Source organism: Myxocyprinus asiaticus, chromosome 25, assembly GCF_019703515.2.
Source record: "Myxocyprinus asiaticus isolate MX2 ecotype Aquarium Trade chromosome 25, UBuf_Myxa_2, whole genome shotgun sequence".
NCBI lineage: Eukaryota > Metazoa > Chordata > Actinopteri > Cypriniformes > Catostomidae > Myxocyprinus > Myxocyprinus asiaticus.
Genome location: NC_059368.1, coordinates 12117693 through 12133663, shown reverse-complemented (window position 1 = coordinate 12133663; position 15971 = coordinate 12117693). Strand labels below are relative to the sequence as shown.

The 15971-nt window shown below is 40.9% G+C and overlaps 1 protein-coding gene across 9 annotated transcripts in view; it reads left to right on the top strand.

Moving 5' to 3' along the window:
- Positions 1 to 15971, top strand: part of LOC127415705 (nuclear receptor coactivator 1-like) — an 84762-nt gene that overhangs the window by 54810 nt on the left and 13981 nt on the right. For all 9 annotated transcript variants that reach the window (XM_051654526.1, XM_051654532.1, XM_051654530.1 and 6 more), the window contains 8 exons: positions 1579 to 1685; positions 1935 to 2112; positions 3699 to 3878; positions 4276 to 4374; positions 5101 to 5241; positions 11060 to 11207; positions 12034 to 13027; positions 14388 to 14538. In XM_051654526.1, the coding sequence (XP_051510486.1) occupies positions 1579 to 1685; positions 1935 to 2112; positions 3699 to 3878; positions 4276 to 4374; positions 5101 to 5241; positions 11060 to 11207; positions 12034 to 13027; positions 14388 to 14538 (1998 nt within the window). The remainder of the gene's footprint in view (positions 1 to 1578; positions 1686 to 1934; positions 2113 to 3698; positions 3879 to 4275; positions 4375 to 5100; positions 5242 to 11059; positions 11208 to 12033; positions 13028 to 14387; positions 14539 to 15971) is intronic.

The following is a 15971-nucleotide window of genomic DNA, read 5'->3' as shown; positions in this document are numbered from 1 at the left end:
TCTTGGGATACAGAGTTAATTGGTCTAAATCCGAAGCTTTGGCTCTGAAAGCGTACTGCCCGGTAACAGCTTTTCAGCCGGACGCCTTTCAGTGGCCCAAACAGGGCATTAAGTATTTGGGTATTTTATTCAGAGCAAATTCGTGTGATTTAGTTAGAGTTAATTTTGACCCTTTAATAAAAAGGTTTTCAAGCGATGTGGGCAGGTGGGCTTCATTACATTTATCGATGATAAACATTCAACACTTTGTGTTTAACACTGTAGATTCAGTAGCCGGGCAGTGTTGCCGCCACTAAATTTCGCTGTAGGAAACATTGCCAGAGTATTTTAGTGCGGTGTTCCGACCGCATTGGTGGAAACTTGCACGTTCTAGTACTGTTGGCGAAACTAAAAGTCATAAATCATACGGTTCCAGTATTTTTAGAAAAATGGTGAATCTGTTGTCAGTTCCCAACCCTACTACCCAATCTCTAGCCTATTTCATGCATCGTTCATTTTGAAATGTGTCAGATTGCAATTCAGTTCGCATTGCAACAGGGGGCGATATACTGGGCATTTGCGTGATCGGTCTTCTGTGGTCGTTTTTCTCTTAAGGTCAACTACTGAGCAGCAGTTGGAAGAGAATCTAGCTGAGCAAGTTAGGTAAACTGTTGACATGTTTATTGCAAGCTGCCTGGACAACACATCCGACTTAATGGCCTTGAGTACTGAGCTTCATTACCACCACAGTAATGCAAGAACACATTTTCAGGATGTACAGCGGGACAGCGCCCTAGCAATGCATTGCTTTTGATCTAAGCTTTTGCGTCAGTGTTTGTGTACTTGCGTAGAATGTGCTCTGTAGCATCCAGCAATCCACAGTTCCTGTCCCCTCCAGCCAGACTGGCCTCATTTTAAACTCATATGTTTCAAAGTTCCGAACGCAACAAACCAGATTTATTTCATTGTGAAGTTGTGTGCTCTGCAAAAGTTCCTCAGTGAGAGCTACATTGCTATTATGTATGTAAATACAGCACATGCAAAACACAAAAGCTCTGATCTAAATGTAGCCTTTCCTTCAAGAAGTCTTCACTTAGAATCCAACCCAAAACAAACAAACTCATCCTCTCTTGTCTTCAGCTGCTGGACTGAGCCGTGTTCTCATATGGTCCTTCAGAATCTTTGATCTAAAGAGGAGAAGGAAGGATCAGTAGTTTGGCTGCAGAAAAATTATTGACACATTATATCAGCTCTTTGAGTCTAACTGGGACGGGAGTGACCAAATTGTGACTCTTCTGTGTCAAGCTTTTCTAAAGAGTGCTCGTTGCACTTTTGCCATTGGCCTCCATCCAGAAGTACCACTTTGCTCACATTAGTCTTGGAGATGCTTCCATTGAGTAGTTTTCATCCACCCAATCCAGAAGATGGAAGGAGGACAACTGTGAGAATGCACGTTTCTTGTATGTGTGTGTTTTTTGTATTTTTTTTTACAGTGCAACAAATAGCAAGTGCACTTAAATCCAGCCTCAGATTCATGCAGACATATTGAAATGTCTGGTGGCTTGGGATTTGAAAGTGATCTTCTTTGTGTGTTCACAGAGAAAGCAGCTCTGATGTCTCCAGTTGATGAGGCGCAGAAGAGTGACATATCGTCCAGCAGTCAGGGCATGGTGGAGAAGGAGGCCCTTGGGCCACTCCTCTTGGAGGTACGTCAGACTTTTTGGGCCGTTTATACATTGAAAAATTCTGAAATTGAGGTTGTATGATCTCATGCTGTACACCTGAATTTGTATTCTGGCCTCATATGACATTGTCAGCCCAGCCCAGTACCCATGGATGGGATTGTGGGTGTGGTCTTTGGGCGTCCATTTTTTTCAAAGGTATACGCTTCACTTCTTGTCTTTTATCTTCTGTCTTATCTTCCTTCCCTTGCTCTTCCCTGCCTATTCCTCAAGGCCCTGGATGGCTTCTTTTTCGTTGTGAACCGCGAGGGGCGTGTTGTGTTTGTGTCTAAGAATGTCACCAGTTATCTGGGTTACACCCAGGAAGAGCTGATGACCTCCAGCATCTACAGCATCCTTCACGTGGGAGATCACAACGAGTTTGTGCGTAACCTGCTACCAAAAAGCCTTGGTGAGTATCTCAGTGATGAAGGTCACAGTGAGAGCACATAGATAAAGAGTTTTAGAATCTCTTAGACCATACTATGCATATAGTCACACTGAAACTTTTTGTGCATTTTAAAGGGATAGTTGAAATGAAAATTCTGTCCTTTACTCATCCTCATGTTGTTCCAAATGATTTTTGAAGAATACCCTGGCCATTCTATTCCATAAAATGGAAAGGAATGACGACTGGGACTCAAATGACAAAAAAGCACAATAGAATTATAAATGTATCATAAAAGTGTTGCGATTTGTCTTCTGAATTCATTTGACAACTTTGTATGAAAAACAGACCAAAATTTTAATTGTGATTACTTGACGAGCTTCCCATCTAGTGGGCTGTTAACCACCAGATTATTGAGTGAATCAGAACCTGAGAACTGGCTCAGTCTGATTCAAGAACGAATCATTAAGACCGGTTTTGTGAACTGGATCAACCATTTCATTGATAAAATCTGATTCAAAAGAAAAATTATGTCAAGATTTTGTGGTCAGGATCACAAAAGTGGTATGGACTTTTACTGTGTTTTTGTCATTTCGGAGCTTGAGAGCTCCAGTCCTCATTCACTTTTATTATATAAAAAAAGAGTGGACAGGATATTTTGAAAATTCCCATCTTGTCTTCCACGTAAGAAAGAAAGTCATAAAGGTTTGAAAAAAAACATGAGGTTGAGTAAATAATGACAGAATATTTCACCCAAAAATTAAAATGATCTCACCGTTTACTGACCCTCATGCCATCCCAGATTTTTATGACTTTCTTACTTTAGAACAGAAACAAAGATTTGTTGAAGAATATCTCAGATCTGTAAGTCTATAATACAATGCATGTTAATAGTGACCAAAACGTTTAAGCTCCTAAAAGCACATAAAGGCAGCATAGAAGTAATCCATATGACTTCAGTGGTTTAATCCATGTCTTCTGAAGCAATATAATTGGTTTTGGGTGAGAACAGACCAAAATGTAACTCCTTTTTCATTGTACAAATTGCCTTTGCAGTCTCTAGGCAAGATCATGATTTTAAGCTTGATGCACAGAGCACTAGTAGGAGCTAGGAAGTGTAATCAAGCTTGAAATCATGATCACCAAAGACTGGTGATACCAAGATTTATTGTAAAAAAAGGGGTTATTAATTTGGTCTGTTCATAAGACATGGAAAAAACTACTGGAGTCATATGGATTCATTTTATGCTGAATTTATGTGCTTTTTGGAACTTCAAATTTCTGGTCACCATTCACTTGCATTGTATGAACCTACAGAGCTGAGATATTCTTCCAAAAATCTTAATTGTGTTCTGCTGAAGAAAGAAAGTCATACACATCTGGGATGGCATGAGGGTGAGTAAATGATGAGAGAATTTTTGGGTGAACTATTCTTTTAAATTGTAAAAACAGGTAGAAACAGATGTGACATAGTCAGCTAATTGCTCTTTGTTTATGATGCTGCTTAATATTTGGCTCAAGGTCAGCCTCTATTAATTTAGCATGCAGTGACACTCAGGTGGTCTTTATCTCTTGCCTACCTTACCTTGCTCATTTGTGTGCGTTTCCAGTGAACGGTGTGCCATGGCCTCAGGAGCAAGGCCGGAGGAACAGCCACACGTTTAACTGCAGGTTACTGAAAAGGCCTCCAGACGAGGTTGACTCAGAGAATCAGGAGGCCCGGCAACAGTACGAGCTCATGCAGTGCTTCACGGTCTCTCAGCCCAGAGCAGTGCAGGAGGAGGGCGAGGGTGAGACCACACACACACTCACACATAAATTCATACCCACCTAAATATTTAGCTTAGCGCAGGAATTCTGATGAAACTGTCATTAACTCGCTGATGTTTAAATATGAAATCAGATATTTTTTTGTTGTGCTTAGCACATACACATACACAGTATGCATGCACTCGTTCATTGACACAACTACAAGCTGATTGCATCAATCATGAGTTTTTATGCACACAAGGCTCCTTTACTCTGATGGGTCAGGAATAGGCCCAGATGCAATCTGTAGAATTTTTTTGTTTGTTTTTGTTTTTTTCTTCATTATTTGTGCTGGTTTTGGGGGAAATCTGCTGAATTCTGTGTATTTAATTGTCAGGATTTTTTCCAAAATCACATTGTCATTTCTTTTGTCCACAGACCTGCAGAGCTGTTTGATCTGTATAGCATGCCGAATGCCCCGTCCACCACCGATCCCTGTCAGTACGGAGTCCTTCATCACCAAGCAGGACCCTACAGGTAGTCTTTCATTATAAGTACACCGTCATAAACTAAGACGAAGTACATTGATTTAAAAACTTTGTTGATAGTGATAAACTTTGTTTCCTTATTTAAGTCAGACTAAAACAATAATTCCTCTTTTTAAAATGTCATGTAAATGCTTTAGTCTGTAATTGCGATTCCTGGTTAAATACAGGCACGACTTCTTTCCTCAAAAGTCTTGTTTATGTAATATGTGCATCTAAACACTGACAATGTTGTTGTTTACTCAAAAAATAAAATTCCATAACTGTAATTAAAAATACTAAAAGCTGCTTATGACCAAAAAATAAAAACTAAACTCCAATTCTTAAAACTATTGCTGAAATTTACTTAAACTAAGCCTATGTTGCTGAAATCGCTGCTTTCACTGATGACAGAACAGGTTTTACTGCTTACTAACTAATGGATCTGAGATTTTTGAGCTTACATGGTGCTCCAATCATGCGAAGAACACAACAGAGTTTATTACAAAGGCCTTACAGTTGCCTCTTATCAAGAACTGGCAGAAAGAGTCAGCTGGGGAAGAATAACAGTCTGAATGCAGATTGAAAATATGTCCTTTTTCTATTCTTGCACAAGAAAATGCAAAAGTTTTGTTGTCATATCTGGTATTTGAAAAGCTTCCTCTTCTCCAATCGTTAGTGTTGTTGAAAGAAGCTAATGATCTTATATTGTGGGGGGGGGGTGTGTGTATGTGTGCAGGGAAAATCATCTCTATTGAGACGGGTGCTCTGAGGGCCACAGGCCGACCAGGCTGGGAGGACCTGGTCAGGAAGTGCATCTACGCGTTCTTCCAGCCTCAGGGCAACGAGCCCTCCCATGCCAAGAAGCTGCTTCATGAGGGTGAGCATGGGGACCTCCATTCCAGACTTTATTATGAATAGTACTTAATGACCATTAATGGCCAGACCTTGCTTTTCTTTACCCTAGAGAGGATCTTGGAATGGTTTTTTTATTTTTTATTATTATTTGCTTTATGATTTACACTCTCGTTTTGATTTGTTGCTTTGGAACTCCATTAATTCGCTTGGTGAGCACAGTATTCTGTCATGTGTTGTAGAGGTCGATTGATAGTGGATTTTGCTGATACCGATAACTAAAGTGGTGGAAAAGGCTGATAACCGATTAATCGGCCAATAGATTTTAAAATAGATTAAAAAAACAAAAAACATTTTAGTCTTTCCTTACTATGGGCACAGACACAGAGGCTACAAGAGTCCAAAATCTCAGATACAGCTTATTGTTTAACGAAATTCCCAATAATAACCAGAATTCTTTTTAGCACATTACATGGCATTTTTAACCATAAACAAGCCTGAAACACAGGGGAATCTTATTTGGAAATGGAGACTTGGCTCTGTTGCAATGAAAACTAATTAATCGCACAGTTTTACAACAAACATTAAAAAATCATCATAAATGTATATTAACTTGCATATATCTTGTCTCAAAGAACTTGCAAGAGGGGTCCTGGGTTGCTCAGTGAGTATTGACGCTGACTACCACCCCTGGAGTTGCGAGTTCGAATCCACGGTCTGCTGAGTGACTCTAGCCAGGTCTCCTAAGCAACCAAATTGGCCCGGTTGCTAGGGAGGGTAGAGTCACATGGGGTAACCTCCTCATGGTCGCTATAATGTGTGGTTCTCGCTCTCGGTTGGGCGTTTGGTGAGTTGTACTTGGATGCTGCGGAGAATAGCGCGGGCCTCTACACGCGCTACGTCTCCGAGGGAACGATAAGATGCGCAGATTGACGGTCTCAGACGTGGAGGCAACTGAAGTTTGTCCTCTGCCACCCGGATTGAGGCGAGTCACTATACTACCACGAGGACTTGGGGTGCATTCAAAATTTGGCATTCAAAATTGGGATATGTATACATGCTATAAAATCAGTGGTCATGTTGTAATTACAATTTGGGCAAAATCTTCTGCCATTTTCCAGTGAGAGTAGTATCAAATGGGCAGATTCAATTCATATTAAACTTTATTGGCAAGAGAAACTTAAGTGCATTGCCAGTGCATTAGACACTATACATATAGATATAAAACATGTTGAATGCTGATTAAAAATCTCAAAACTATTATTTTCTCTTGCTGCCATTCAGTCTCTGCAAGTATACAGTACCTGTCTGCAGCTTGTTGAATAGTCAGGTCCTTCAGTCTCTATCGCGCACACAATAGGTCTCTCTCAAGCAGTTTCGCTTTTGACAGTGGTTCAAATGAAAGTGTGTGAGCGTTTTCGGGCAATGTGAAGAGATAAAGCAGCTTGCCCAGATCTCTGGCGTGCCTGATTTAGTACTTGCGAGTGAAGTCTCCATTCTCTGTACAGTAAATCCACTCCTGTGTTTATTGTGCCCAGGACATGCATCTCGCGTAATGAAAAAGCATGCACTGCTCCACACAATCAGTTTCTGTGCTAGGATGTGCAGTTGGATCGAGTGTGAACCTCCTAATAATGTTTATATGCCAATTTTAACCACAGAAAGTGGGGAAAAACATTTGTGAAATTTTGCCATTTGTACAAAGGTGCCTGGGGTTTTTCCTGGCAGGCAGCAGATGCCCTTACCCTGCCCCTACCCTAATTGGAGCCTGTAAGGCTGAGTACATCCCAGGAACAAATCGAGACACCTTTCTCCTACTGCGTGAAGTTTCAGGATGTTTTAATTAAAAAAAATAATAATAATCTATTTTTAAACAACACAATACTAATGTTTTAACTTAGGAAGAGTTCAGAAATCAATATTTGGTGGAATAACCCTGATTTTCAATCACAGCTTTCATGCATCTTGGCATGCTCTCTACCAGTCTTGCACATTGCTGTTGGTTGACTTTATGCAAAAATTCTAGCAGCTGGCTTTGTTTGCTGGCTTGTGGCCATCCATCTTCTTCTTGATCACATTCCAGAGGTTTTCAATGGGGTTCAGGTCTGGAGATTGGGCTGGCCATGACAGGGTCTTGATCAGCTGGTCCTCCATCCACACCTTGATTGACTTGGCTGTGTGGCATGGAGCATTGTCCTGCTGGAAAAACCAATCCTCACATTGTCAGAGCAGAAGGAAGCAAGTTTTCTTCCAGGATAACCTTGTACGTGGCTTGATTCATGTGTCCTTCACAAAAAGACGAATCTTTGTGAATCTTTCCAGCAGGACAATGCTCCATGCCACACAGCCAGGTCAATCAAGGTGTGGATGGAGAACCACTGGATCAAAACCCTGTCATGGCCAGCCCGATCTCCAGACCTGAACCCATTGAAAATCTCTGGAATGTGATCAAGAGGAAGATGTTTTGCCACAAGCCATCAAACAAAGCCGAGCTGCAAATAAATGCTCTAAAGGACAATATTATTATTTGGAATTTGAGAGAAATGTTGTCAGTACTTTATAGAATAAAACAAAAATGTTCATTTTACTCAAAGACATACCTATAAATAGTAAATCCAGAGAAACTGATAATTTTGCAGTGGTCTCTTAATTTGTTTGTTTAAGAGCTGTATATGTGGGATATATATATATATATCCCACATATACACACTCTCTACCGGTCAAAAGTTTTGAAACACTTGACTGAAATGTTTCACATGATCTTAAAAATCTTTTGATCTGAAGGCGTATGCTTAAATGTTTGAAATTAGTTTTGTAGACAAAAATATAATTGTGCCACCATATTAATTTATTTCATTATAAAACTAAAATTTTATTTAAAAAAATATATATATTTTTGAAATTGATGACTTGGACCAAATAATAAAGAAAAGCAGCCAATAAGTGCCCAATATAGATGGGAACTCCTTCAATACTGTTTAAAAAGCATCCCAGGTTGATACCTCAAGAAGTTGGTTGAGAAAATGTCAAGAGTACATGTCTGCAAAATCTAGGCAAATGGTGACTACTTTGAAGATGCTAAAATATAACACAGTTTTGATTTATTTTGGATTTTGTTTAGTCACAACATAATTCCCATAGTTCCATTTATGTTGTTCCATAGTTTTGATGACTAAACTATTATTCTAAAATGTGAAAAAAATTATAATACAGAATGAGTGTTTCAAAACTTTTGACCGGTAGAGTGTGTGTGTGTGTGTATATATATATATATATATATATATATATATATATATATATATATATATATATAGATAGATAGATAGATAGATAGATAGATAAATAGATAGATATAGATATACACAGTTGAAGTCAGAAGTTTACATACACTTAGGCTGAAGTCATTAAAACTAATTTTTTAACCACTCCACAGATTTAATATTTGCAAACTATAGTTTTGGCAAGTCATTTAGGACATCTACTTTGTGCATGACGCAAGTAATTTTTCCAACAATTGTTTACAGACAGATTGTTTCACTTTTAATTGACTATCACAATTCCAGTGGGTCAGAAGTTTACATACACTAAGTTAACTGTGCCTTAGCTTGGAAAATTCTAGAAAATGATGTCAAGCCTTTAGACAGTTAGCCAATTATTTTCTGATAGGAGGTGTACTGAATTGGAGGTGTACCTGTTGATGTATTTTAAGGCCTACCTTCAAACTCAGTGCCTCTTTGCTTGACATCATGGGAAAATCAAAATGAATCGGCCAAAACCTCAGAAAAAAAACTGTGGACCTCCACAAGACTGGTTCATCCTTGGGAGCAATTTCCAAACGCCTGAAGGTACCACGTTCATCTGTACAAACAATAGTACGCAAGTATAAACACCATGGGTCCAGGCAGCCATCATACCGCTCAGGAAGTGGATGCATTCTGTCTTCTAGAGATGAACATAGTTTGGTGCGAATAGTGCAAATCAATCCCAGAACAGCAGCAAAGGACTTTGTGAAGATGCTGGAGGAAGATGCTGGATTCAAGGTATTGGAGTAGCCATCACAAAGTCCTGACCTCAATCTGATAGAAAATTTGTGGGCAGAACTGAAAAGCATGTGCTAGCAAGGAGGCCTACAAACCTGACACAGTTACACCAGTTCTGTCTAGAGGAATGGGCCAAAATTCCAGCAACTTATTGTGAGAAGCTTGTGGAAGGCTACCCAAAATGTTTGACCCAAGTTAAATAATTTTAAGGCAGTGTTACTAAATACTAACAAAGTGTATGTAAACTTCTGACCTACTGGGAATGTGATGAAAGAAATAATAAAATAAAAGCTGAAATAAATAATTCTCTCTACTATTATTCTGACATTTCACATTCTTTTTTTTTTTTTTTCTCCCAATTTGGAATGTCCAATTCCCAATGTGCTCTAAGTCCTCATGATGGCGTAGTGACTCGCCTCAATCTGGGTGGCGGAGGATGAATCTCAGCTGCCTCCATGTCTGAGACCATCAACCCGTGCATCTTATCACGTGGCTTGTTGAGCACGTTACCACGGAGATGTAGTGCGTGTGGAGGCTTTGTGCCATCCACTGCGATATCCACACACAACTCACCACGCGCCCCACCGATTTTATTATTATTCACAAAAAAGGAAGCTGGAGACATGATGAATGTGCTGAGGGAGCACGCTCCTATATACTCACATTTTTCTTTGCATGCCCTGGCTTAAATTTAGAACACTTGATTGTCTAATCAAAATAATAAAATATAAATTTAAGTGAAGATAAAAATATGGATGAATGTTGTCAACGATGAAAGATTTAGACACAGTCAGCAAATCCCAACCATGTGCCAGTGATTGTTTTTATTTCACCTCTAGAGGCTGCTGTTGAACCAAACCATTCTAACTGTATGTAACAAGGTTCGGGAAAGGAGGAAGCGGGAACCGGATTAACAATTAACTAGACTTTAATCAAACACAAACGCTGAACTGAAATATAACAACAAATTGACACACACACACACACACACAGCGGCCACGTGCGTCTCTCTCTCTCTCTCTCTCTCTGATGTTCCCGGCTCCTCCTCTATCTCTCTCCCGCTGATTGGGCAACTCAGCTCCGGGCGTGCATCCTCTTGGCCTGGCCACACCCTCCTCCTCGTCACATAACCCCACCGCCCGATTCAGGCCAGGGAAACCTCCGGTCTGACTTACTCCCCTCTCTCCCTTTCTGGAGGGGAGGAGTTGCCCCTTTGGCCATTCCGTCACCGGCTGGTCTTCCCCGCCTCCTGGGAACCTGGGTAGGATGAGGGGAGGGAGAGGGGAGAGAGAGAGAGAGAGAGAGAGAGGGAGAGAGAAAAGAAGACGCTCTTCTTCGGTTCCCGCAGGCACGTCACCCACCCGGTCCTCTGCCGCTCCTCCGCCCCCTGGCGGACATCAGAGGTTCTTCCGCCTCCCGGATATCAGTCTACTTCTAATATGTTGATATATTTCCTATTGAAATCGGAAGTTTTGTCCGGGTTCTTCATTTTTTTTTTGTATCCAGTAGAGTAGGTGTAGTACAAAATGAGTCATCAATATTGTAATCTATTTTTCTGGAAGAGAACACCATTTTCAATGGCATATCTGATAAATGTTAATTTTGATGACGTTTAGGAATACACTTGCTTGTAGATAGCTTCAAAGCTAATATAAATGGATTAACATCCACAAAACTCACATTTTCCATGGGGACTTTAATAACCTTGTTGCAGAGATTTACTAGTTTTAGTTTGATCCTTGCAAATTTGATAAACCAGATTGATAAACACAGATCTCTCTGTGTGTGTTTGTATGTTGACAGTGATGACCCACGGCACGGCCATCAGTCCTCTGTACCATTTCACACTCAGTGATGGGACGCCCCTCAGTGCGCAGACGCGCTGCAAATTCTGCTGCCCCCCAAACCCAGATGTACAGCCCTTCATCATGGGCATTCACACTATAGACAGGTACCTCTCCTCTCACCATATAAGTTCATACAGTGGCCCCAAAAAGTATTCATACACTTGAAGGATAGTTCACCCAAAAATGAAAATTCTCTCATGATTTACTCACCCTCATGCCATCCTAGATATGTATGACTTTCTATATTCTGCTCAACACAAACGAAGATTTTTAGAACAATATCTCAAAGTCATACACATCTGAGATGGCATGAGGGTGAATAAATCATGAGAGAATTTTCTTTTTTGGGTGAACTATCCCTTTAAGCCACTGTCTTGCATTAGATAAAAATATACCAAAAGAGGTGACATCTGCAAACAAAGGAGACTAGACTTTTACTCAACACTTACTTTACTTTTCTGTGCCCTTTTTGCAATTACTTTTAAACCAACCAGTCTCAAAGTTATTCTTTAGTGGATGTAAGAAGACAGTTCATACCAAGCTCCCATAGGTGTTAAGAGTAGCAGAGTGACCACCGGTGGAGTTTATCACATTATCTCTGGATGTTCCACTACTTTTTATATTATTTTTAACATTATATCTATTGTTTTATAATTTCAAAATATGTGTGAAACGTTTGCTTGAAAGGTGAGTTTGGCTGTTATTTTAAAATAATGCCACTTGATTTGATATTTAATCATTAATGCAATAACATAGTTTTTATATGTGGGTTAAGTGTCCAAATACATTTTAGGGTTTCTGAACATGCATCCATGCCATTTTTTTTCTTTTATTAAGACTGACACACAATAATGACTTTTGAATGATACTGTATTGATTCTCTGACACTTTTGGGTCTTTGGTCTCTAACAGTTTATATATTTGTTTTAGGGAACACAACACTGCTAGCTCTCAGGAAAACACTACCCCCAGCCTTCCGTCTCCTGCTGCCCCACCTGCTCGCTCTCCCGCCCTGCAGCCCTCCAGTGACTTCAGCCTACATCTCAACAACAGCAACGGCACTTGTGCCACTCCTGGACCCCTCACACCCACTCCACCTGGCTACCTGACGCCGAGCCGCGTTGTGCCCTCCCAGCAGGTCAGCAGCCCCTCGCCACTAGGCAGCCCTCTCACAGCCACCCCTACCTCATTCATGTCCCCCCGACCTCCACGGGGCAGCCCGGGCCTGGCCAGCAGCCCTCGCATGCCCGGCCACCCCTTTTCCCCCTCGGTGCCCGGCATCCACTCGCCCGCTGGCGGTCTAACCAGGCAGCAGTCCAGTGGTGATGGTGTCAGTTTCTCGCTCCCCTCTCCATTGCCCCCTCGACAGACTTCAACTCCCAGCAGCTCTCCGGCACGTCAGCCTCCAGCCAAACCACCTGAAGTATCAGCTGACGAGTCTAAGAATGCTGCGGTAGGCAACCTCAAACTCAACCAGCTCTTGGACGCCAACCTCAGCACGGGCACAGCCAAACACGACTCCTCCCAGCTCCGTCCTATGCCTGTGGCCCAGTGCCCGGCCTCTCATAGCAGCCTGACTGAGCGACACAAAATTCTGCATCGCCTGCTCCAGGACAGCAGCCCCGCAGACGCGGCCAAGGATCCTGAGGTCAAGAAGGAGCCTCCGGCCAGTCCCGGCGCCATAGCACGGGCGCTGGGGAAGGAGCCACAGGATCACCAGCTGCTGCGTTTCCTGCTGGATACAGATGAAAAGGACCTGGAGGATCTGCCGCCTCCAGCCTCCCTCAGCCTCCAGACTGTCAAGGTGAAGTCAGAAAAGAAAGGAAGCAGAGAGAACGTGCCCTGTGCAGCTGCTGCAGCCAACACCGTCTGTACAAGCCCTGCGACACCTTGCTCGCCTAAATCCAGTGACAGGCCCAGCCCGGTATTTACATCCATCCTTGCTTATTATTCGTTTGTACTTTAAGAAATATTCCATCTGTAAACAGATTTTTCCTATTGTACAAGTTTTATTCTGCCATGTTCATGCCCCATTCAAACCGACAGTGATTTTATTGCTGGAGGTCATTAATTGCTGTATTAGTGGTTGGAAAAGGCATTCCAACTTCTGGCCATACTTTTTGAAATTCTGATTACAAATGGCATGTATTTCTGCCGTCCTTGGTAAAAATCTATTTTGACAAGTAATCCTTTTTTTATGTTAAGACTTAAACTTCTAGGAGGTAAAACCTTTGTAATTGCAGCAACGTGTAATCCTTTATATCATGAACAAGATAATCATTGCTGTACCATTGCATGAACTAAACTTACTTGGAGTGCCCTTTTCTGACATTGTTTCTGTATCTGGGCAGAGACGAATCATATTGAATAGCGAAATTTCTCACAGTAACATTAAAGGTATAGTTCACCCAAAAATGAATTTTCTCACCCTCATGCCATCCCAGATGTATACGACTTTCTTCAGCAGAACACAAACAAAGATTTTTAGAAGAATATCTCAGCTCTCTAGGTCTATACAATGCAAGTGAATGGTGATCAAACCTTTTGTACCTCCAAAGATCACTTAAAGGAAACATAGAAGTAATCCATTAGACTCCAGTGGTTACATCCTTGTCTTCTGAAGCAATATGATAGGTGTGGGGAGAAACAGATCAAAATTTAAATGCTTTTTGACTCTAAATCTCCACTTTCAGATGTAAAAGTGAAAGTTAATGTGGAGATTTAGAGTCAAAAAGGATTTACATTTTGATCTCACCCACGCCTATTATATCCCTTCTAAAGATATTGATTTAAACACTGGAGTCTTTTGGATTACTTTTATGTTTCCTTTTTGATTCTTCTAAAAATCTTAATTTGTGTTCTGCAGAAGAAATAAAGTCATACACATCTGGGATGGCATGAGGGGGAGTAAATGATAAGAGAATTTTCATTTTTGGGTGAACTATTCCTTTAAATATGCATTGAAATGGTTTCAACATATCCCAGCTTAATATCCAGAGACAAGCAAGTAAACCATTTGTAGATTGATTTTCTGGGGAAGTGTAGGCATTATAAACATTAACAATGTGTTTTGTGGCCATTATTCTTGCTGGGAAGCTGTTACAAGTTGCTTTTAACACCCAGCACATGGGTTCACTCTATTGCTCCGTTCTTAAACTGTCAAACCCTTGTGCTCATTTGAGGCAATCACACTTGAACTTTGTCTTTCTCTTGCACTATTGTGCCTTATTATGTTGATGACCTTTGCTCTCTTTTCCACTCCACCACTGTGTTTACATGAGTAGCAGTTTCCCAGTACTGATCTGGAGACTTTGAACCAGCTGTTGCCCACTCTGAGAAGCTCAGTGGGAGGTAAAGCGGTAGAGGAGCCCAACGAGGATGACCTTTCCATAGGGGTGAATGTGAAGAGAGAGTTGCCAGGATCATCAAGCCAAGGTGAGTCCGTCATACTCTGAGAATCCATTCCCTACACACTGATAAACAAACAGTTTAGTGTTTAAATTCATAATACTTAATTTATGGTTTTGTCATCATTTACTCATCCTCATGTAATTCTAAATCAGAATGACTTTCTTCTGTGGAACACAAAAGGAGAATTTTTTGATAAATGTACAGGTTGCTCTTTTCCATCCAATTACAATGAATGGGGACTGCAGCTTTGAAGCTTCAAAAAGGTTGCAAAAGCACCATTAAAGGGATAGTTCAATCAAAAATTTAAATTCTCATCATTTACTCACCCTTATGCCATCCCAGATGTGTATGACTTTCTTTCTTCAGCAGAACACAAACGAAGATTTTTAGAAAAATATCTCAGGTCTGTTGGTCCATACAATGTAAGTGAATGGTGATCAGACCTTTGTAGCTCCAAAAATCACATAAAGCAAGCATAAAAATAATCAATATGACTACAGTGTTTAAATCCAAATCTTCAAAAGCAATATAATAGGTTTGGGTGAGAAACAAAACAGCATATTAGTCCTTTTTTACTCTTTTTGTCCTTTTTTACTCTCCACTTTAACTTTCACTTTCAGATGTGAAAGTAGACATTTAGAGTAAAAAAAAAAAAATTGATCTGTTTCTTACCCACACCTATTATATGGATTTAACCACTGGAGTCTTATGGATTACTTTTATGTTTCCTTTATGTGATTTTTGGAGTTACAAAGGTCTGATCACCATTCACTTGCATTGTTTGGACCTACAGAGCTGAGATAGTCATCTAGAAACCTTTGTTTGTGTTCTGCTGAAGAAAAAAAAGTCACACATCTGAGATGGCATGAGGGTGAGTAAATGAGAGAATTTTCATTTTTGGGTGAACTATCCCTTTAAATTATCATAAAAGAGGTCCATTTTGCGCTATATTCCAAGTCTTCTGAAGCCTTATGATAGCTTTGTGTGAGAAATGGACAAAAATTTAAGTTGTTAATCACTGGATATCTCAACATGTGTGCCAGCTCTCCTTGGCAGGAACGATTTGTTCTTTTGAGGAACTTTGTTGATTCAGCTACAAAACTAGTCTGAACGATTCATTCCAAGACTGAAGCCTTGGGGCCTGGGTAGCTCAGTGGTAAAGATGCTGGCTACCACCCCTGGAGTTCGCTAGTTCGAATCCCATGGCATGCTGAGTGACTCCAGCCAGGTCTCCTAAGCAACCAAATTGGCCCGGTTGCTAGGGAGGGTAGAGTCACATGGGGTAACCTCCTCGTGATTGCTATAACGCGGTTCGCTTTCGGTGGGGCGCGTGGTGAGTTGTGCGTGGATGCCGTGGTAACGCGCTCAACAAGCCACATGATAAGATGCGTGGGTTGACAGTCTCAGATGGTCTCAGGCAGCTGAGATTCGTCCTCCGCCACTCGGATTGAGGCGTG